Source organism: Drosophila bipectinata, chromosome 4 (genome assembly GCF_030179905.1).
Source record: "Drosophila bipectinata strain 14024-0381.07 chromosome 4, DbipHiC1v2, whole genome shotgun sequence".
NCBI lineage: Eukaryota > Metazoa > Arthropoda > Insecta > Diptera > Drosophilidae > Drosophila > Drosophila bipectinata.
In genome coordinates this window covers 19,473,430-19,498,075 of record NC_091740.1, presented here as the reverse complement: position 1 = coordinate 19,498,075, position 24,646 = coordinate 19,473,430, and the positions used below count along the sequence as shown (strand labels likewise).

Here is a 24,646-nt window from a genome sequence, read left to right as displayed (position 1 = left end):
AAAGAAAAACAAAACAAATTATCTGCATGAAGCGAATTAAGAAATGTGCGCCAAACCTATTATTGAGAAAGTATCTTTAAACGATGTTTCCGGCCAGTTAAAATCTACTATTCCCAAACCAGATCAATTTATTTCTGTTCCCAATACTTTACCGAGCATTCTAGTATATCCAGGTACCGAAACTGATACTGGAGTTGTGCCATTGTTGCCTCTTTTTACACTTTCCACCTCGCCCGGGTTTAATTCCATCAGAACCTGGACTGTATTCGGGTGCTGTTAGCCTGGTTGGTCTGAGTTTTAATAATAACAGGCTTACCATTCCCCCTTTTATACGTCACCCCCTTTTATACTTCACCGGATATATATCGCAAACATCGGATATAGTTGGCCGATCCTTATGACTACATCATAATAAAACCAATTAATTAAAATAAAAAATCTAAAAAAAAATACCAAGCTTCTATCTTCAAAAATACGAAAATTGATTTTTCTACCAAATACCAATTCCGATCGTTCAGTTATATGGCAGCTATAGGATATAGTCGGCCGATCCCGGTCGTTCCGACTTGCAAAGTTTCAAGTCGATAGCTTTTAAACTGAGAGACTAGTTCGCGTAGAAACAGACAGAAGGACAGACGGACATGCTCATATCAACTCAAGAGGTGATCCTGATCAAGAATATATATACTTCATTGGATCGGAGATGTCTCCTTCACTGCGTTGCACACTTTTGGACAAAATATAATACCCTCTGCAAGGGTATAAAAATTAGTTTAAATAAGATAGAAACATTAAAATTTAACTAAAATAAAGGTACATGTATATTCATAAGTTTTTTTTCCCACAGTTTTTGTTTTGTTGCGCGGCGCCCACTGCATACGTACAGCCCACCTCCCGTGCAACCGACCGAGGGACCCTGCCGCATGACATCGAGCATTGCTCGAATCGCGGTGATAGATCCAATAGTAGAGAACAGTTCAGAGAGTGTTGTGTAGGGAAGAGTGTTCAAGAGTGTTCTTCAGAAAAGGCGTTAAGAATATAAGTTTAAAAGTGATATTTAAAGCAAAGCAAAGTTATGTGTAAGAGATAATTTTGGTCGAAACATAATAACCTAAAGCAGTGGTGCCCACACAAATATGCCCATGCACATGTTAAACATGTGTTCGAGAATTGCTCCATAACACAGTGGTTGATTCCACAGGCCAAAAATAAAAAACGAATTCCGAAATTGGTCATTTTTTGTCTTTAAAATATTCCATATCAGAGCAATAAAACGAACAGAATTTGCACTTTTGTTATCTCTCTTTCCCTAGCTGTACGATTAGCGAGAGAAGAGAGACAAAGAAAACACGCAATTGTTGCAATGATCGCAGCTTGAAAATTATTATTATTTTTTTTTTTTTAAGCTTAGTTTGTTTTTATTGGATCTTCTTTTTATGATTCTAACAATAAGGTTGCAAATCTTAAAATAATACAATATCTAACAGTTAGTTTTGAACTGAATAGAGACTACGTGGTCCTAATAATTAGCGCTGGATTGGAAAGTCGTTGCGGCGAAGACGAGAACTGCTGGAAACTCGCGTGAGGGCTCTCGCGAGATGATTTGGATGTACTGATAGCCTGTTGTAGTACTTTGTTTTGATTTGTGCTATCTCTTCTGTGACGAGTGGAATGTGAAGGTCCCTGTGAATGTTTTCATTCCGAACGTACCCCGGTGCCCCGGATGGTTGTGAGAATTTTTGATTGAGTTCGTTGCATTATATCCACACTGCTGTTACTGGCATTCCCCCAAAACTGGGAACCGTAAATCCCGATTGGTTTCAAGACGGTGTTATATACGAGTACCTTGTAGTCCAAGCTAAGGGCCGAGCGGCTATTGATAAGCCAGTGGAGGCTGTTGGCTTTGAGCTTTAAATGCGTTCTTTTGACTTCAATGTGGCTGCGCCAGGTAAGCCGTCTATCGAGGTGTACGCCAAGATATGTTACTACATTTGCTATCGGAACCACTGTGTTGTTAAGAATAAGTGGAGGGCAGTCTTGCCTGTTAAGAGTGAACGTTACGTATTTGCATTTTTGTTCGTTAACTTTGATTCGCCAGTCGGATAGCCATTTCTCCACTGCCACCAGGTGTATAGCAAGTTGCGCCGTTGCTTGCTTGGGGCATCTCGAGCGGCTTAGGATCGCTGTGTCATCTGCAAAAGTGGATGTGATTAGATTCCTGCTCGTTGGGATGTCCGCAGTGTAGATAAGGTAGAGTGTTGGTCCAAGCACGCTGCCTTGAGGAACTCCGGCTCTAATGATGTAGACATCGGCCATGGCTGAATTACATCTTACTGAGAATTTCCTGTTTTATAGGTATGACTTCAGAAGTTTGTGAGTGTTGGTTGGGAGCAATTCTATAATTTTGTGCATCGGATTTCAGAGGTTATGCGGTTGACTTGCTCAATGGTTCCGTGTTTTTCTCGAAAACCGAATTGATGAATCGGGATTTTGTTGTGTGTTCTGAGATATGGGGTAACGTGTGCCAAGAAGCATTTTTCAAAGAGTTTTAATAGACACGTTATTAAACTAATTGGTCTATATGATGAAGCGATTGTGCGGTCTTTGCCAGGTTTTGGTATCATTAGACGTATCAAGACGATCATTAGTCTTTTTCCATCTCTCTGGAAAGTGTCTCGTGTCTCGTTATTGCATTGAAGAGCTGGCAAATAGCTCGAACAGCACAGAAAGGAAGTTCAATAATAATTTTTGGTGATATTAGGTCGCATCCTGGAGATTTTTTTGGGTTGAGTTGTTCGTTTATGATTTTGAGTAACTCATGTGGCCTAAATACAATAGGTTTATACGTTTATGTATCGATATCTGATGTTGCTGGCAATGAGATCCCGTTTGATGATGTGTTGGGCTGAAATACATTTTGAAGATGCTCTGCAAATCTGACGGCTCTTTCTTCGTCGCTTCGAGCCCAGTTGCCTGTGGATGTCCTTATTGGCATTGCAGATTCGATTGGTGCGCAGAGAGATGAGTGTGCTCTCCAAAGTGGGAACTTGGAGCTCATTGGGGATAACTGTTTTATATAATGTTTTTGGGACCTTTTTTCTTCATGACGAAGTGCAGCTGAGAGCCTTGCCATTCTCGCCGTGAGCGTCGCTTTGCTAGAACGAGCTGCTCTATTTCAACGTTCGAGTATCTATAGATAGATCTGATAAGGAGTTGGCACTTATCAGGTTGCGAGGAATGTTTTTTGTGACTGCAAAATCTATCAAGTCTGGCAGTTTTCTAGGATCTGTTGGCCAATATGTAGGTGTCCCAGGTGACACACAGTCTAGCTTGTTGCTTGCTTTTATTATTTCATTGTACAACTGCCTTCCCTTAGGAGTCACAAGTTGAGATCCCCAGTGCATATGCTTGGCATTGAAGTCTCCTGCTGCTATAAATTGTTCGCTCAGAGAGTTGAAATATTCCATGAATTGGAATTCTGATATTGTTAACCCGAGGAGGACAGTGTACGGCGGCAAGCTTTAAAGATCGGGAATCCATTTGCACATCTATTGATGTAGCTTGAATGAAGTTAGTGGCGAAACTATTGTGGAAGCAGTGCTTGATGCGATTTCAGAATCCCAGTGCCTCCATGAGCTTTCCCGTCTGGGTGATTCGTGTTGTAGAATAGATAGCCTCGAATTCGAAAATTATATTTATTTGTGAGATGAGTTTCTGCGAGTAGCATTACATCGATATGGTTATTATTAAGGAACTGTGTTAACTCTAGTTTGCACTGTGAGACGCCGTTGGCGTTCACTTCACTTCATATGCACTTCATTTTTTTTCAGAGGCTTGGATTTTGTTTCGGGTTCAAGTTCTACCTTGAAAAGAGGTTGAGGCTTTCTTTCTATATTCAAAATGTTAATAACATTTTTTACATTAAAACATTTCTCCATCAGTGCTGTAACGAACTGTCTTTTCTGCTTCCGCTCGCCACAATTTGCCGCGGCTAGCTCACAGAGTTTCGCGGATCCGTTCCACCAAATTTATAGATTCGACGTGATTGCCCAAGCCGAGAAAGTAATACAAATAGCTTGAAGTTTCCACACTCTTTATTTTGAGACCTCTTTACACTACAAAAGGCTTTCTTTCTCTTTTACTCGTTGCTACACCGGGACACCGGGTGCATACGCTTCGGCGCCAGGTTTGGAAGTTGCCGTGTGACGTCTCCGCTACACCGGGACACCGTGCATACGCTCCGGTGCCAGGTTTGGAAGCCGCCGTGTGCCTGATCGTATGTCGCGCTCCCGCTACACCGGGACACCGTGCATACGCACCGGCGGACCCGAGTTGGTAGTGGCGGGGCTGGTGACCAGGGTGTTCTCACTAGGTCTGTGACTTGGACGCGAGTTCTTGAGTCGGCCGATCCGTGTTTCGCAGGACCACGCCTGTTGGTTATGATTTCAGGAGTCGGTAAGGCATACGCCAGACTTATCCTTTCCTCACTTCCTTGCAAGGCTACCTGCCGTGTTCGGGAATGAGCCAACTCGACTACACGACCCTGGGTTTCCAGAGGAAGGTCCAGCAATGGATCCTTTCTTATTTTCTTATTCGCTCTCCTTGTGCTTGGCTGTCGGACTCTCCAAAGGCGGTCCTTCAACTCAAACAAAACCCGAATCCTTTTTAGAAACCCTCTAACACTTGAATGGCGGACTACCCACAGGCGGTCCTCCAACTCAACGCTACAAGCTTCCTAAAAAGACTCGTCCCGAGCCGCTCCAATGGGCCTCCTTTTATACTGACTGGAGCGCCCGTTAATCCTCCTGGATTCAGCTCCTGCCGTTAATCCTGCTTCCAGAATCACGCCACTTACCCGTTTGCAGGTCGCTGTCCGTGATCCCTTGTCTCCCCTGGCCACGGATCTCTGCTGCTGGTGCGTGGTGCACCGGTGGGCACACTTTCTAAGGCACGCCTGCGCATCGTGCTGATTCCCCCACTGGACTACTTTCCCAACGGTGCCCCGGGACCCGTTACGTTCCACGTCGATTTCTTCTTCCCCCGGGTGGCGCCGTTTACCCTTTCGCCTGCCACCGTTACGTTCCACGTAGATTCCGTCTTCCCACGGGTAGCCCTTCGCCGGAACCCACGGTAACTGGCTTTCACCTTTCCCCCCAACCCCCCGTACTGATCCTGGCGACGTACCCTTGGGCTGCCCGGGTTGATGACCGGTGGTTGACCCCCTTTTTCCGTCTCCTCGGCTCCCCCCTTTGCCCCCGGCTATCTGTCTTAGCGTGTGGGGAGACTAAATCTCCTCACACTTCCCCCCTTCTTCGGGAAACGACAGAGCCGTTTGGACATCGGTGTTGATGCGCTGTGCTGAACATGGGCCCCAAAAAAAAATGACATTCTCGGTTACCCTCTTATTTTGGTGTGGATACCCATCCACTTCCCCCCTCCTTCGGAAAATGACTGTGCGCTCCCCTGGGACCCTTTTAGAGCACCTTGCCTATGTACCCTATTGCATGTTTATTTTTTTTGTTTTGTTGTTTTTTTTTTCTTTTTTTTTAACTTTTAATAATAATTTTTTTTGTTTTTTTTTTTTATAATCTTTTATTTTTTATTTTATTTATTTTTTATTTCCTTATAAATATTTTTTCTTTATCTTTGTTTCCAGTTAGATTTTTATTTTATTTTATTATTAATTTATTTTGATATACTTTTTTTTCCCTTTTTTTTATCTATGTATATACTTTATGTATGTACTATGTACTTTATTTATGTATGTATATATTTTTTGTTGTGTACATATATGTATCGATATTTATTCTTTTCTATTTTAAATTTTTTTTTTTTTTTTTTTTGTTTATATACCCCCCTCATTTTTACCCTAAGCTTAATTTTTTTTTTTTTGTTTTTTTTGTTTTTATTTATAAATTTTAATTTAAAATTTAAATTTTTTCCTTGACTTTTACTTTTTAAACTTTCCTCAGTATCTTCACGCCGTTGTCTCCTCCTCGCACTCGGAAGCATATGGCTCCAACCTGCGCCATGACACACCACCTTCCGGTGCGTCCGCGCCCCCTCTCCACCTCCGCCGCCACCCTCACACAGAGCTCCGGCGGCCAGTCTGCTTCTGGGACCTCCTTGTCACCTCCATCCGACGCTGACCTCATCAGCACCGGCTTCCTCGGTGTCGGCCACACCCACGGCCCCTTCGTCCACGGCTCCTCCTCCTTGTCTTCCTTCCTTGGGTGTGGCGTAGGTGGTGCCGCAGGCCACGTTGACTCCTGCTGCCTCTTTCTGGCGGCCGTTGCCACCTCCCTCTCTCCGGTCGTTCCGATCGAGGGCGTGGTGTTGGTGGCACCGCGGGCCACCGCGTTGCTGGCCGGGTCCTCTTCGTGGCTTCCCTCCTTTTCGCGACCTCCACCAGCCGCCTTGCACGTCGCAGCCGCATCCTCCTTGACATCGCCCTCCTCATGGCCCTCTCCCGTCCATCTCTCTTGATGTCTCTCCACTCCCTGTCGATTTCCTCGCACATCTTCTGTGCTCTTTGGGCCCTCTTCCTCGCCATCTCCGAGATGGTGACCATCGCCTCCTTTCGCTGGCGGCACCTCTCGGATCTCCTTCTGTGCTCCAGCACCTCGCTCCGGCGCCGCTCCTCCACAGTGGCGCGACCGACTGGTATTTGCCTCCGTCCTCCTGCTGCCCGTTGTATCGCCCACTCTGTCCTCATCTTTCTTCCGTTCCAGGTGGGGTCGCCGACGATTTCCAGATCGCTCTCGTCAGACGAGACGATCATTGTTGCTTCGGACTTGTTGGACATGTTGCTCCGTTGATTAGAATTTTTTGAACAGACCGTGCTCCTCCCAGCCGCCGCCTTTTATAGCACATCCAACTCCCGCTACTGGATATGCCCCGTTACTGTTCCGTGACTGGACCTGTTAAGGCTCCCGTTACTGGACATGTCCCGTTTTCCACTGTGCAGTCCTCTTGTGCACTTGTGCAGGTTTAGTGTTGCCGTTCTATTCCTCCTTCGCCGGTGATCCCATGTCTTGGCACTTCAACTCACTCACGTGTGCCCTCTTCTCTTTGTTGGTTCTTCCGTGCCGTATGATGACAATTACCGGCGAAACGAAATTGACGACCGTGTAGGCCCCATCGTACCGCGGCGCTAGTTTGGCTGCAAATCCCTCTGCCGCCTTCGACAAATGGTGCTCTTTTGCCCACACTTTTTTGCCCACCTTTGGTTGGGGTCCACTTCCGTCTCCGTAAATTGTAATGCCTCGCCTGGTCCTGGGCCGCCCGCTCCATGTTCCTCCGCACTATTTCGAAGACTTCCTTCAACTTCGTCGCGTTCTCCGTGGGCGTTCCTTGCCGAACTCCTGTGCCTAAAGCGTTTTCGTCGAACAACGCTCTTGGCATCCTTGGTTCCCTGCCCTGCGTTACAAAGCAAGGCGAATACCCTGTCGACTCTGACACTGCCGAGTTCACTGCCAGCATGAGCTTTGGCCAGTGCTCGTCCCAAGTCCTCTGGTCCTCCCCAGTGAACTGGGCGATCATCGTTTTGATCGTTCTATTCGCCCTTTCTGTTGGATTTTCTTGGGGCGTATTTGCTGCCTCATTTGCCTGATCGCCCATACTATGGCTAGGCACTCCTTCTGCGTTGCCGAGTAATTTTTTTCAGCTCCAAACAGCGTTCGACTGGCGTATGCGATCACTCGTTCGCCCTCCTCGGTGTCCTGGGTCAGGACCGCTCCGACGCCGTAGTCGCTTGCGTCCGTTTGCAGCACGAACCTTTTCTCAAAGTCTGGGCACGCCAGTACTGGGTCTTCCGCCAGCCGTGGCTTTAGGGTCTCGAACGCCTCCTGGTGCTTGGGGGTCCATTCCCATTTCGTCCCCTTTCGTAGCAGATCGTTCAAGGGCTTCGCGATTCCTCCGAAATCTGGGACGAACCGCCGATACCATACCGCCATCCCTATGAACTGTCGTACTCCCTTGACGTTTGTCGGGGGTTGCAGCTCTGTAATGGCAGCGACCTTCCCCGGATCCATGCCGATCCCTTGGCTCGTTATTCTATGTCCCAAGTATAGCAGTTCCTGCCTGAAAAAATGACATTTTTCCGTGTTTATCCACAGGTTTGCTGCTTTCAACCTTCTGAACACTTCTCTTAGGTTCGCCATGTGTTCTTCCTTGGTGCGTCCGATCACGATGATATCGTCCTGATACGCAAAGGCATGTGGAGCCATGCCCGGCCCTATGACCTGGTCAAGGGCCCTTTGAAATGTTGTCCAGGCTGAGTGCAACCCGAACGGCATCACCTTCTATTGGTATAGACCCTTCCCTGGAACGGTAAAGGCGGTGTACTTTCTGCTTCCTTCCTACAGAGGGATCTGCCAATACCCGTCCTTCAAGTCGAGGCTGCTGAAGAATCTGGCCTCCCTTAGTTGCTCCAATATGAAATTTATTCGTGGCATTGGGTACGCATCTTTTACTGATTTTGCGTTGATTTGCCGGAAGTTCACGCACATTCTCCACTGACCCGTCTTTTTCTTCACCATTACAATGGGTGAGCTGTATGCGCTATTCGAGGGCTCAATGCATCCCTTTTCCAACAGCTCCTCCACTTTTGCGTTTATTTCCCCCTGTATTTTCGGGTTTTTGGGGTAATATCGCTGTTTTATGGGAATGTCGTCTTTCATGGTGATCCTGTGCTGAGTTATGTTCGAGCATCCTCTTTGGCCGGCGAACGCTTCTAGCTCACTCTCGATAAATCTCTTATTGCGTTCGTCTTCCCATACCTCTGGACATCCGGACACTGCTACGGACAGTATATCCTCCAGACATCCGCCCCATCTCTCCCTTTTGGGTATGGTGACGCGATGGCCTGCGCATGTCACCGTTGCGCCGAACTCGCTGAGGAAATCCCATCCCAGCACCAGACTATCCTCCATGCCTGGCATCACCAGAAGGTTCAGGGTCTTTGTCCTGTTGCCGAAGCTTATCCTAGCCTGTAATGCGGTGCGTGTTTCTGTATGGCTTCCATTGGTTAACTTTACCCGCCTTTTTATCGCGACTCGTTTCCCGGCTATTTCCTGGCTCTCTGCTAGGTCCTCTGATATAAAACTCGCCGTCGCTCCTGTATCCAGCAAGGCTTTCACCTCCGTGCCCTCGACCTCGATGGTTGCCGTCAACTGCTGCTCTTCTCCGGCTAGTCCTCCTATTAGTTTTGAGAGGCAGCACCGTGCGATCCCTGCTCTCCTCCCTGTTGCTGGGACCGCTGCGCATTTCCCGCCCTCTGGCAGCATTCTGTGCTTCTAACTCCTGTTGCGCCGCACATTTTGCAGAAAAGCAGTCTTGGGTTCCTGCACCCGCTGGCCCATGCCACCGCATCTGTTGCATGCCTGGGCTGGGTTCTCGACCGGACCCTGTCTTGGCCCTGCTGCCCACTGCTGATTAGGCTGTTGCGGAGCCGACCTATGCTGGGTCTCAGGCTGCCATCTCGGCATCCAACTTTGGTTCGTGCTGTTCTGTCGCTCCGGTGGGCCTTGGCGCGGTTCCTCTCTTTGCCACCTCGGTGCCCATTGTGTGTTTTGGACGGCCTGGTGGTGGAACTCGTCACGTTGCCCTTTCTGGGTCCATTGGTCCCTCTGGTACCTTGCCGCTTCACTATGCTGCGGTTCTTCTCTCTGCCACCTCTCGTTTACGGGCGGCTGACTGTGGCTCCACCTTTGTTCCGTGGCCACTTGCCTGTTAAAGGCCTTTTCCTCCTGCGCTAATTCCTCAAACTCCTCTGCTAGGCCCATCACCTCATCCTTTGCATGCAGTTTTCGACGAGCCTCTCGATTACTTTTTTCGTGGTTTTCCCTAATGGTTTTAATAGTGACTGAAGGTCCACCATGTACTCTTTTAAAGGCTCTCCGCGACGCTGCTTCCGTTGGCGAACTTTGTCCGCCAACTTTTCGAAGTATCCTTTCGGCTGGAAAAAATTCTCGAAGCTTGCCTTGAACCTCGCCCATGTTGGCCATTCTTCGTCGTTCATGATGAACCATCTTTGGGCCTGCCCTGCAGTAGTTCTGGCATGGCTCTCGGGATCGTGTTTATGTCTAATCCGTATGTCTTTGCGGACCACGTTACTCGGTCCAGGAACTCTAACGGGTCCCCTGTGCCATCGAAACGAAACGACCAGTCTCGCACCTGTCTGGCTACTTTGGCGTAATCCACCGGGGCCGGAACATACTTTCTTGATTGCGGCTCTATGCTCCTTCCCATTCTTGGATCTGGTACCGCCAGGCTCTCTATAAACTTCTCTGTTTCGCTGGCTGCTCTCTGCCTGGGGGTTGATCTTTGTCCAAACCTTTCCTTTAGGCCGTGCGTTAACGCCAGTACCTCCTCTTCCTTGGATTCGTCGACCCACCTCGCCACTGAGGATCTCATCGCTTCCACAGTCCCGTCTGTTGGTAGACCGAGCTCTCTATACACTTCACTCAGCTCCTCCTTTCTCAATATGTAGATCCAATTCTTTTTTACCATCTTTCTGCTATGTTATTTTCTAGGCTAAATGCAATCACGAAATTTGGGCGCCAGGTGTAACGAACTGTCTTTTCTGCTTCCGCTCGCCACAATTTGCCGCGGCTAGCTCCCAGAGTTTCGCGGATCCGTTCCACCGAATTTATAGATTCGACGTGATTGCCCAAGCCCAGAAAGTAATACAAATAGCTTGAAGTTTTTACACTCTTTATTTTGAGACCTCTTTACACTACAAAAGGCTTTCTTTCTCTTTTACTCGTTGCTCCTTCCGTTCCTGTTGGCCCCGTCGTCGGCGTCCTATGCGGGTTGTCAGGGATACGCCGCCGCTACTCCGCCGCCGCTGTTAGTCCGTCGCCGATGGTACTCCTGTCGCCGCGCTGCCAGCGATTCCGCTACCTTCTGCCCTTTGGCCTTGAGAAAACACCCCCTTGGGTCGACTACGACTGATCTGACGGTTGGCTGCGGTCGGTCGCCTCCGCTACACCGGGACACCGTGCATACGCTTCGGCGCCAGGTTTGGAAGTTGCCGTGTGACGTCTCCGCTACACCGGGACACCGTGCATACGCTCCGGTGCCAGGTTTGGAAGCCGCCGTGTGCCTGATCGTATGTCGCGCTCCCGCTACTAGGTGTTCTCACTAGGTCTGTGACTTGGACGCGAGTTCTTGAGTCGGCCGATCCATGTTTCGCAGGACCACGCCTGTTGGTTGCGATTCCAGGAGTCGGTAAGGCATACGCCAGACTTATCCTTTCTTCACTTCCTTGCAAGACTACCTGCCGTGTTCGGGACTGGCTCAACTCGACCCTGATGGCTCGGGCTCGTAGAGGAAACCGTCCAGCAACGGATCCTTGTCTCCCTTGTTCTGTACGTCTCGTGGTTACCGGGCGTGTAATCCCAAGTAGGCCTCCTTGTTTCGCAGGACCACGCCTGTTGGTTATGATTTCAGGAGTCGGTAAGGCATACGCCAGACTTTATCCTTTCCTCACTTCCTTGCAAGGCTACCTGCCGTGTTCGAGAATGAACCAACTTGTCTACACGACCCTGGGTTTCCGGAGGAAGGTCCAGCAATGGATCCTTTCCTTATTTTCTTATTCGCTCTTCTCGCGCTTGGCTGTCGGACTCTCCAAAGGCGGTCCTTCAACTCAAACAAAACCCGAATCCTTTTTAGAAACGCTCTAACACTTGAATGGCGGACTCTCCACAGGCGGTCCTCCAACTCAACGCTACAAGCTTCCTAAAAAGACTCGTCCCGAGCCGCTCCAATGGGCCTCCTTTTATACTGAATGGAGCGCCCGTTAATCCTCCTGGATTCTGCTCCTGCCGTTAATCCTGCTTCCAGAATCACGCCACTTTCCCGTTGGCGGGTCGCTGTCCGTGGCCCCTCGTCTCCCCCGGCCACGGATCTCTGCTGCTGGTGCGTGGTGCACCGGTGGGCTTCCAGGGCCAATTGCACTCTTCGTCGCAACCCCCCCTCTGCTCCTTGCCGCTCACCACGCCACACTTTCTAAAGCACGCCTGCGCATCGTGCTGATTCCCCCACTGGACTACTCTCCCAACGATGCCCCGGGACCCGTTACGTTCCACGTCGATTCCTTCTTCCCCCGGGTGGCGCCGTTTACCCTTTCGCCTGCCACCGTTACGTTCCACGTAGATTCCGTCCTCCCACGGGTAGCCCTTCGCCGGAACCCACGGTAACTGGCTTTCACCTTTTCCCCCAACCCCCCGTACTGATCCTGGCGACGTACCCTTGGGCTGCCCGGGTTGATGACCGGTGGTTGACCCCCTTTTTCCGTCTCCTCGGCTCCCCCCTTTGCCCCCGGCTATCTGTCTTAGCGTGTGGGGAGACTAAATCTCCTCACAGTGCTCTTGTAACTTCATCTGGTGTTACTTCCGGCTCGATACCTTTTAGTACTACTTGCTGGCCCTGACTGCTTTTTAATTGGTACGTTTAGAAGTTTTTATTATTGTCGTTTAAATACTTCGACAAAACTCTGTAGTTTACTTCCGTATTAGTCTAAACTTTAGTTTCCCTTTGTTAATGAAATTATGTGGAAATTGTCTGGTCCTATTAGATTCAGTATCGAGTTTACGAGAGCATTAGAACTTTTCTCTCGAATGTATATCGGCGGCGGCTTAGGCTTTTTTTTGTCCCCTACGATGTCTTCAAGAGGTATATCATCGGATTTATCTGCCAAAATAGCAAATCTGTTTGCTTCTATGGGCTTCTCTATTGTAGATTGTTTTGAGGTGCCACGAGTTTTTTTAGCAGAGTTACCAAGTCTAGAGTTCTGCGGGCTAAGCTTACGTTTTATTTGTATGTAGCGATCCATACCATTCTGTACGGCCGAAAGTTGTTTTGAAGATAGCACGCTGGTGTAAAGTGCTGCATTATTTGCTTGCACAGCAGTTTCCGTTATTACAGTAGATGGTATTGTGCGAGCAGTCGATACCATTGTAGTTGTTGTAATAGTTGCCGTTACCGTTGCTAATGACGTCACTGTACTGGTGACCGTGGCTGTGCAGGTAGGCATGAGGGAAGGGTATGGGGTTGTTCAAGCATTGAACACTATTTTTTATAGAAATTCTTAAGTTAGAGTTTCAAGGGATCGGACCCATGAAATACGAGTCAAACAGATGGTTTATAACCGATCCCTTGCAGCCTAACACAAACACATACATAAGTGGTGCGCTTATCGCACTTGAGAAAGGGTCACATAGCAGGTCAGCGTGCAGTGCGTTGACAAGTAGTTTTACATAGATTTAAGATTCTCATGTATCGTACTTATAAGAGAACTTTGACGAATAAAATCAGTTTCCATAAGGAGCTCATTGGAGTAAGACCTATTTATTTAGGGCTCCTCTTAACAGGGGTTTTATCCAACGAAAGCACAGGCGAGCAAGAACGCGCCCTGCCTTGCGATGTTGGATTAAGTTCATTACTCGGGCTTGGGGTTATTGATCGCTGTTGGTTATTTTTTGTTGGGTTTGCGGTCGCGTTTTCTTGCGTTGACAAGAATGAGTGGTATGCGTTTTTACGTAGCAAAGAGAGTCGACGCTCGTCTTGCTGACGTTGGAGCACCGTATGAGTGTCGAATTCACTCATAGCTTAATGTTTTTGATTTTCTCATTTTTATTTACACAAAAAGTACGAAGTTCATCGAACTAAGCGTCTTTTCGCCCACTGTGTATTTTTGTTTAGACCTTGCACTGCACTATGCTTTGTTATACCATTGCAGAGGGTATTATAATTTTGGCCAAAAGTGTGCAACGCAGTGAAGGAGACATCTCCGACACTATAATGTACACATATTCTTGATCAGGATCACCTCCTGAGTTGATACGAGCATGTCCGTCTGTCCGTCTGTCTGTCTGTCCGTCTGTCTGTTTCTACGCAAACTAGTTTCTCAGTTTTAAAGCTATCGTCTTGAAACTTTGCACACACCCTTCTTTCCGACTACACATAAGTCGAAACGACCGGGATAGGCCGACTTTATCCTATAGCTGCCATATACCTGATTGATCGGAAATGGTATAACATCGGTGTGTTTAGAGTTAGAGAATTTAAATTTAACATGAAAGCTATGCAGAGCTTACATGCAGGTAAAACCGGATATATATCGCAAACATCGGATATCGTTGGCCGATCCTTATGGGAATATGAAGATATAATCCATTTTATTACAATACAAAATCTAAAAAAGTCCCAAACTTCTATCTTCAAAAGTACCAAAGTTGGTATTTCTACCAAAAACCATTTCCGATCGTTCAGTTATATGGCAGCTATAAAATATAGTCAGCCGATTGTTATAAAATTTGATAGGTCGGATCAACTGACCAAAAATAGAATCTGTACTATGTTTCAGCTTTTTATCTTCAAAAACACGAAAGTTGGATCATATCCGATCGTTCAGTTATATAGCAGCTATAGGATATAGTCGGTCGATCCTTATGAAATTTGGAGAGTTTAAATTTTAAACGAGAGCAAATTTTGGCAAACTTATTCGACATGCCAAATTTCATAAAGATCGGTCGGCTATATCCTATAGCTGCCATATAACTGAGCGATTGGAAATGGTTTTTGGTAGAAATACCAACTTTGGTAGTTTTGAAGATAGAAGCTTGGGACTTTTTGTTAGATATTTTATTGAAATTAATTCGTTTTATTATGATATTCTTATAAGGACCGGCCAACTATATCCGGTGTTTACGATATATATCCGGTTTTAACTGCAAGGGTATATCAACTTCGGCTCCGCCCGAAGTTAGCTTTCCTTTCTTGTTGATTTATAAAATTAAGAACATCCCAAAAAGGGTAATAATTAATTATAAAAAACAAAAGGTTATTAATCCCGAAGAAGAAACTAAAAGTTCAGAAAATAAAGAACATGACCTACAGTTATATCCCAAACTAACCGCCTGAGGACAGGCTAAATTCTTAAGGATGGGGAAGTAACATATCAACAAAATTTCTTTAAGTGTATATCAGTAAATTTTGTAAACCGAAGCTGAAGCCTTTTGTATTGAAATTCGTAATCCAGCTGCAAATAGACTCATTCCAATTTTTGTAAAAACATAAACAATTAATTATTCCAATTCGGCTGAAAACAGTCTCATTTCAGATTTCCAATTTCTAAGAGTCACTTTAGATTGAAAACCAAAACAATATTTGGGTTAACAGGAATCCCGACTCAAATCTTTCACACTCCTTTTAAGTTAATTAAACTAAACAGCTCAAACCATTCTTAAATGGAAACCCACTTCACAGGAAATTTCACATTTTCTTGTCACCTCCATTAATTGACACCAAAAGCCATGTCAACTGACACCTTAAGTAAAAGGTTCCGACTCAATCTATTCTCTTCAGAAAACAAAGCCTCTCAGAGAGAAAAGCTTCTTTCGAGCTTTGATCTGCAAAAAGCTTCAGCAAGGGTAGCTATAACAATAAAGGAAAGCTATTTTCGGGCGGAGCCGAAGTGGATACACCCTTGCGTTTGAAAGCGGATATATATCGCAAACATCGGATAAAAGTTGCCGGTCCTTATGAGAATATCATCATAAAACCAATTAATTACAATAAAATATATAAAAAAAAATGTCCCAAGCTTCTATCTTCAAAAATATCAAAGTTGGTATTTCTACCAAAAACCATTTCCGATCATTCAGTTATATGTCAGCTTTGAGATATAGTCGACCGATCGTTCCAAGTTCCAGGAGCTGATCCTGATCAAGAATATATATACTTTATAGGGTCGGAGAATTCTCCTTCACTGCGTTGCACACTTTTTGGACAAAAATTATAATACCCTCTGCAAAGGTATGAAAAGGACTTAGGGCCCCAAAGATAAGTTGGTTCTGAAATTCTAACATTCTAAGCAGTTGTTCTGAAATTCTAAGCAGTTTTAAAGAATCACACTGTATCAAAACCGGAACTCAAATAAAAATATATTTTTTCAAACACATAGTGCGACAGTGATTTGGAACTTTTGAAGAGACCTAGTAGGAATTGTTCTTTAGGTCGAATATAGTATAAAACCGTATTTGAAATTTTTCTAACACCCTCAAAATCTTGATTTATTTAGAAAAAACGGTTTTTCGGGACTTTTTTGCTCTTAAAGATTCCTAAGAGCGTTATTTTAAACCGATTTAAAAATTGTAGCTTTTGAAAAAAAAAAAATAGATCTTTAATATATTTCAACAAAAAAGATAAAATTTTTACGTTGGAAGTTGGAACTTCGTACATATTCTATTTTTGGACAGTTGATCCAAACTACCAAATTTTAAAACGATCAACTAACTTTATCTTATAGTTGCCAAATAACTGAACGATCGGAAATGGTATTTGATAAAAATACCAATACCGTGATCGGTCGACTATACCCTATAGCTGCCATATAACTGAATAACCGGAAATGCTGTAACTTTGTTGTTTTTAGAGTTAGAGAGGATTTTGAATAAGTGCTATATTTGAAAAAATAATACGACCCATCAAATTTCATAAGGATCGGCCAACTATATATTCTGTAGGTGCCATATAACTGAACAATCGGAAATGACCCAACTTTCGTAATTTTGAAGATAGAAAGGTGAAACTTCGTTCAGATTCTATTTTTAGTTAGTCTTTCCGAAGAACCCCCGCCAGGATGCGAAGAAGCAGGACCAGGGTACCAGGGTAGGGTCAAGGTGATAGCCTGCCAAGACGCGCGATCTGTGGAGATGTACAAGCGAATGATAGTATCGCTTGGAGAGATCTACCCCGGAGCAAAACTAGTGGCGGTTGACTGGGCGGAGACGCCAAGTAAACCGAGACGCGAGTATGGCTAACAGAAAAGTCGGCCGACCCTAACACCATCCTGGCGATGCTGAGGATGTGCAACGGCGGACTGGAGAGTCGCTAAGGTAGAAGTGGCGGTAGGACTGCGAAGGCAGATTGTTTTCACTATGAACGAGGAGGCCGTGAAGATCCTGGAAGAATCGGAGCACCGGATCAAATACACATTCGAGCACGTATCGGTCCGTTTTTACAAGCCCGATGCCAAGAGCAAAGCACGAGCCAAGGAACTGGAGGCAGACTTGGAGGTGCCGATCAAAGAGGGGCACTAGGAAGGAATATTGGATGAAGAAGAGGATATCCTGGAAGGGTACACTTCAGAGGAGAGAGACTTGGCAAGGGCAGAGAATACTGTGATGGAGAATCTCAAAAATGTCTTTGACAATCTCTTAAATCCTAAAAATCCCTGGCATACCTCTTCAGTAGTAGGTATCTCAGTTGGGCGATAAACAGCTTCAAGCCTTTTAAATCTTCAAGCCCAGATGACATTATCCCTGCACAATTAATCAAAGCCGGATCCAATCTGAGGTCATGGCTTAGGATAGTACTCCTAGTAAGGGTAGTACTCCATGGGACCTCTCCACCCTTGAGGGACCTCTTGCCTGTGCGGTATCAGATGGAGCTCCAGAGGCTCAAGTGGATGAGGGGGTTCAGAGACTGGCACCACATCGCCGCCTCAACCGCCTAACCTAGTTGATCTAACCTACTAAATTTCATAACGATCGGCAAGCTATATCTTATAGGTGCCATATAACTAAACGATCGGAAATGGTATTTGGTAAAAATACCAACTTTGGTTATTTTAAAGATCGAAGCTTGGGACTTTTTTTTAGATTTATAGTCATAAATTGGTTATATAATAATATTCTCATAAGGATTGATGAATTATATCCGATGTTTTCGGATTTAACTGCAAGGGAATATCAACTTTGGCTCCGGCCGAAGTAAGCTTTCGTTTCTGGTTTTTATTTAAAATCTACTTATAACTTTAAAATTAGGGTACAAATTTTCCATAACAATAAACCAAAATTTTTAACTTACACGAGATTGAAGTTTTTGTATGGGAAATCCTTCGAAATAAAATGTTTCATTCCACCGTGGATTTAGTGTTCTTCTTTTAATTTTAGTTTCCAATCTATGCTTTTTATCTGGCAGTAAAGTGACTCGAACGTACGGATCGGAAGTTCCACTCAAATCTTTTGCTGGAAGTTCTTTTCCTTGTAGAACTTTTAATATTAAAGTTGTATTTTGAAAATCATATTCCAAAGAAAAATGAATTTGTCCAACATTTTCACTTGAATCCGTACTGTCAAGATACATATCCGTCAAGGAGATACTCTTGTTCTGAAATTAAAGTAGCAATTTAACTATTGTATTTTTTTAATAAAGTAAAAAGGATTTTATTAGAAACAAGAAGAACACGATAGCTTTTACCCCAATCGATAGCTCCTTCTTATAGAATAAATTTCTTTTTTCCACATTAGACTGTGTTAATGCAAATAATACGCGAATAACTCAATGAATATCTTTATAAAATTTGAAAAGATGCTTACTAAACCATTTTGCAGAGGTAATTATAATTTTGGTTAAACGCGTCTAACGAAGTGAACGACACATCTGCGACCTTATAAAGTATATATCGACTCATTTCCGAAAAAGGGTTTCCGACACTCCTAAGTCCCGTAAGCCTTTCACGTAAATCGAGCGCTATAATCTTTATTGACATATAAAATAAAAATTATACATTCAACCATGATACAATTATATAAGGTAGTCCATTCCACTGGCATATCGTTCGGGTTTGGTCCCTTAATTTTAAACTGTCAAACTGAAAGGTGATTTTTTTTTCAAAACTTTAACCTTTTATTGGCCAAGCAAAAAAAATGACTGTGACGCTTACTATGTTAAAATTAAAATAAGGGACTTAAGTCAACGAATGGACTACCTCATATAATTGTATCATGCGTTCAACACCAAATAAGTTCCCTTTTTAGTGTTGGGAAACTACATACATTCGAAATAACATTATACAGGCTTAATACCAAATTTATATGGGAACATATCTTTGTTACTTTCCCCATCTCGCAATTCTTCCTAGTATCTACGCCGAGAATTACCAACTCTCATGATGTCCAATTTATCCAACTTTACCGCAGGGCACTCCGTCCTTGGTACGATGAACATCTAGGGATTTATCGTACTTCTTATGGCGATTCAGCTTAATAGTTTCATCCATGACAAGAATTAGATCGCATTTGCAAGCAAAGTTCGTCCTTCTTGTTAGTGTGGATAGATATTCCTGGATCCATATTTTCCAATATCGATCTGCAAATGGCCCAGCGATTTAAAACTGCTTTGCTCATTCATGTCCGGTGCCTTCCATTATCCCGCGTTTACGCAGTCGACTTGAGTTTCCAATTAATAAATAATTCGATGTAAAGGCCGTGATTCCAAGGGAATATACGTCAACGATCTTGAATTCAACGTACATCAGAAAATGACACGCATAATATACAAAAAAAATTTCGTGATAGCATAAGGTACATAACTTGGTAGTGACATGGAAATATATAAATCTATTAAAATTTCGTCTTTGAATAATCAAATGAAATGAATGAATGATGATCTCGACACTGTTTTTTAGTCCGAGTGTTCTTTTTATTTCAGGTCGAGGTTAATTAACGTTAATTTTGAATTCCGTCTGTACCATATCGTTGTGACATAGCATTGGTTGGTTGCAGCGGTTCCGATCTGCGACGGCCATCTTGACTTGTCCTGCAGTGAAATTTCAGGACCAGTAAGCTATCTTATTAAGCTGATCATCTTCCATATGGACCATTGCCACGTTATGCTCCAAAAATATCCAACGCTAATCGACAATCTCCGGTTTTTCCAGGATTTCTCTAACTCGAAGGCTCGAAGTAACTTAAGTTACTTCCGAACATCCGACTTTATCCAAAACAGAACGACTTGAGAACCGAGTCCAAAATATGCGTCTTTCCAAACATTTTTTAAAGACACAGGCCCATAATGGCTATCATTAAATTCATTTATGGTATTCTTTCTTAGAAACCGATATTGGAGCATCTATGGAGCATTTGAGTTTATATAAGCATGTCCGTCTGTCTGATTTTACGCAAACCAATCTCTCAGTTTTGAAGCTATTGTCTTGAAACTCGCATTCACCCTTCTTTCCTTCGCACGCAGTATAAAAGTCGGAAAAGACGGGATCGGCCGACTATATCCTATAGATGCCATATAGCTGATTAATCGGTAATGCTGCAACTTTGTTGTTTTTTGAGTAAGAGAGGCACGAATTTAGCAAATTTCATAAGGATCGGCCGGCTATATCTAATAGCTGCCATATAACTGAACGATCGGAAATGACCCAACTTTCGTGTTTTTGAAGATGGAAAGCTGGAACTTACTACAGATAATATTTTTGGTCTGTTAATCCGACCTACCGAATTTCATAACGATCGGCCGACTATATCTTATAGTTGATATCGGAAAAGGTATTTGGTTAAACATACCAACTCTTGTATTTTTGAAGATGCTTGGGACTTTTTTTTTAGATATTTTATTTTAATTAATTGGTTTTATTATGATATTCTCATAAGGATCAGCCAACTATATCCGATGTTTGCGATATATTTCCGGTTTTAACTGCAAGGGTATATCAACTTCGGCTCCGCCCGAAGTTAGCTTTCCTTTCTTGTTTATTCTAATGTTCAGTTTAAGAGAATAACCGAAAAAATTGTTGACAATCTTTCTCTCTAAGAGCAGGTGACTTACTTTCTTTTGATTTTGGTTTTCGGTTGAGTGTTTAACGTTGAGAGATTCGTAGAATGCTCGCATGCTGAACATCGCTCACTGATAGATATGATTGACGTTCGCTTAGAGACTTTTTTTCGCTTTTTTTTTTTAAATCTTTTTTTTTCTTTTTAAATATTATTTAATTATTTAAAGCCTAGCAACTAATAAAAAGGTAAGGTTTTGGGTATTTATTGAACTCGATCGTGCGCTTAGAATAAAGGTAAGAATGCTCCCTCAACAGATACTTGAGTAGCCCGAATGGCCAAGTCTACATGTGCAAACGCAGTCAAGTTTGGCGTTTTTAGCATTACATTGCTAAAGAAAATAGTCGTTTAATGATAAATGACGATACATTTTGTCAAAGTTATAATTTTGTTTATTTCAAGTCTCATTTTTGTTTTAATTATTTTCTCTGAATATCCAAATGTCACAAAGGCAAATGAAACAAGACCCACTAACTTTCACATACACACATACATGCACAAATGACTTTTTGAATCGTCTCACAAAATCAAACGGCCCTGGAAAGAACAGAACAAATGGGATCAGAAAATATTGCCCCACATTTGAGAGAGAGCAAAATTTGTATACCAACAAAGCAAACGGTTCCTCTCCGACTTTTCGAACAAAGACTCATTGAGCAACACTTATTTATGATTTATTACAATAAAAAATCAAAAAAAGAAAGAAAAGCTAACTTCGGGCGGAGTCGAAGTTGATATACCCTTGCACATAAAACCGGAAACATCGGATATAGTTGGTCGATCCTTATGAGTCACATTATAACCAAAGCTAAAACAAAGTCCCTATAGCTGCCATATAACTGAACGATTGGAAATAGTATTTGGTGAAAATACCACCTTTTGTATTTTTAAAGATAGAAGCTTGAGGCTTTTTTTTAAGATTTTGTATTGTAATAAATTCGTTTTATTATTATATTCTCATAATGATCGGCCCACTAAATCCGATTTTTGCGATTTATATCCGGTTTTAATTGCAAGGGTATACCTTTCTTATTGTTTATTTAATTATTAAGAATGAGTTTTATAATGTTCCTAACAGTTGGATTTCCAACTAGAAACTGATTTTAATTTTTCAATATTCTTATAACTATAGCTTTGCTCAGTGACTGCGACGCTAGCAGCGGAAATTAACTTTAGTTTTATAATTTTGATTGGTCGGAATTTTATTCTGACATGCAGGTTCCCAGGAACCCAGAGTACTTGTTTATTAATTTGAAAACGGGGTTCGTTGTTTATTCCTACTATCGACGATAAAGGCGTGTGAATGGTTTACGTCTATTCTTATGTCTGGATGCCGATGGTAATAGCATGGTTAAGGTTCATTGTCTAACTGATTTGAAGTGGAAAAAAAATGATGTCTCGAGCCTGACTTGAACTTGTTTTTCTCTGCTTATCAGCACTAACCATACAGCAGGCCCCAGAGCGAGTTCTTACTCTGTTTCTTACGCTCATCGTTCGTTCATCTTACGCTCATATTCTCATTAAATGCTTTCTGTTTCTCAGTCTCTGACAGGAGCGTGATGAAGAAGGTTGGTCTGCGCTTGGATTGATATTTGTATGTATGCGTGTCACAGATTCACATACACGGCTGTATGTGTGCGTGCGATTTCGTTTCGAAGCCAGCGAACAAAATTTAGATTTTTCTAACTTTTCAGGCTGTCTGCCCAAACAAAATTCGGGTATTCGTTATTGCGTAAAATTTTAGAAAGCGCCAGTTCGTTAATGTTTTTGGAAAATGTTTTAATGCCAAACTGTTTCAATGGCTAATTTGCACCTACAAATCAAAATGCAGCCAAATCGGACAATTTATAGAGTTATAGACTTTTCAGACTTTTTAGTTTTGTGTTTTTTTTTTTTGTTTTTAAACAGAGCTTTAATTTTTTGAATCTTCTCTTTGCGAGACTAACAAGAGGTGTATTAAAAATTATATTTATAACTAAGATAACAGTCATATTGACTGATACAGAGTTAGACGTCCCTAAAAATCGATTGCTGGGTTGGGAGGTCGTTGCGTCTCAGGCGGGATACGCTAGAAACCCGAGTCAATCCCCGAGCGAGAAAATTTGGGTGCGAAGACAGTTTTTCTTGGTATGACTCTTTTTGCTTCTGGATTTCGCCTTTCACTGCAAGGATGCCCAGATCCCGGTGGATGTTGTTGTTGCGAACATACTAAGGTGCCCCAGTGATAGTTCTCAAGATTTTTGATTGTGCGCGCTGTATGATGTCTATGTTGCTGCAGCTCACGTTCCCCCACAGCTGGGAGCCATACGTACAGATTGGTTTCAGGACTGAACTGTACAGTAGTAACTTGTAGTCCAGGCACAGTGGCGATCGTGAGTTTATGATCCAGTGGAGGCTGCTGGCTTTCAGTTTTAGGTGCATCTTTTTGCATTCGATGTGCTTACGCCAGGTAAGTCGTCTATCAAGGTTAACGCCAAGGTACGTTACTTCGTTAGCTTGTGGGATCTGCATACCGTTTAGTAAAAGCAGGGGGCATGTTTGTCTATTAAGAGTAAACGTTATATGTTTACACTTTTGTTCTTTTATTTTAATGCTCCAGTCGGACAGTCACCTTTCAACTATTATGAGATGATTAGCCAGTTGGGTTGTGGCCTGCGTTCGGCATCTGGAGCGACTAAGGATAGCGGTATCATCGGCGAACGTTGGCGTTGTTAGTTGTGCGATCGTAGGAATATCCGCAGTATACAAAACATATAGACACGGGACGAGTGTGCTTCCTTGTGGAACTCCAGCTTCGATGCTGTAGTCGCCCGAAGTAGCTGCTTTGCATCTTACTGAGAAAACCCAATTGTAGAGGTATGATTCCACTAGCTTGTGGGTGTATGTTGGCAAATACGTTTTAATTTTGTGCATGAGTCCGATGAGCCAAACTCGGTCGAAAGCTTAAGATACGTCGAGGAAAATAGCGCTGCAGTATTCTCGCTGTTCGAAGGCTGATCGTATTTCGGATGTTAATCTGTTCACTTGTTCGATGATTCCGTGGTTTCATTGGAAGCCAAATTGGTGTGCCGGGATAATGTTGCTAGTTTCCAGATGTGGTATTATGCGAGTTAACAAGCGTTTTTCAAACAATTTAGACAAACAAGATAGAAGGCTTATTGGTCTGTATGAAAACGGAATTGTGTGGTCTTTTGTGCTATTGTGTGTGTGTGAATATAGCCAAGATTAATGATTCCATTAAATAGTTTACAGACGACCTCTATAGCGCATTTTGGAAGTTCGATCAGCATCTTTGGGGTCAATAGGTCACCACCGGGAGCCTTTTTTGGTTTTAGCCCTCTTATGACTTTTTCGATTTCTTTCGGACGGAATGAAGGTGCAGCTAGCTGCGGGGAGGACTCTGGCTGAATTACTGTCAGGAGGAATGAATTTGAGGCTGGGTTTGGCTGGAAGACACTTTGGAGATGTGTGGCGAATGATTCAACTCGGTCTTCGTCGCTGCGAGCCCAGAATCCCGAAAAGTTTCTTATCGGGGTGGCCGTCCAGTTTATTTTTCACATTTATAATTGCATTGTACAATTGCCTTCCTTTGGGAGTCACTAGATGTGATCCCCAGTGCGTATGTTTGGCGTTGTAGTCTCCTGGGGCTATAAAACGATCCCCAAGTGAATTGTCGAAGTCCATAAATTGTCCTTCCGAGATTGAGAAACGAGGAGGGCAGTAAACGGCACCGGCACCGGCATCCCGTTGCTTGACTGAATTTGTATCGATGTGGCCTGCAAAAAGTTTGTTGCATACCTTTTGTGAAAATGGTGTTTAATGCGTTCTCTGATTCTCTCTAGAACTCCAGTTGGCTTTTCCATCTGGATGATCTGTGCGGTAGATTGTGTAGCCTCTTATATGAAAGTTGTATTTGCTTGTAAGATGCGTTTCCACCAGTAGCATAACGTCAATATGGTTTTCGGTCAAGAATTGTGACAATTCTAGCTTATGCCGTGAGACACCATTGG

The 24,646-nt window shown here is 43.7% G+C and overlaps 1 protein-coding gene across 5 annotated transcripts in view; it reads right to left on the bottom strand.

Moving 5' to 3' along the window:
• Syt7 (Synaptotagmin 7) overlaps window positions 1-24,646 on the bottom strand; it is a 171,288-nt gene that overhangs the window by 89,147 nt on the left and 57,495 nt on the right. For all 5 annotated transcript variants that reach the window (XM_070282430.1, XM_070282429.1, XM_043213381.2 and 2 more), the window contains one exon: window positions 17,878-18,180. In XM_070282430.1, the coding sequence (XP_070138531.1) occupies window positions 17,878-18,180 (303 nt within the window). The remainder of the gene's footprint in view (window positions 1-17,877; window positions 18,181-24,646) is intronic.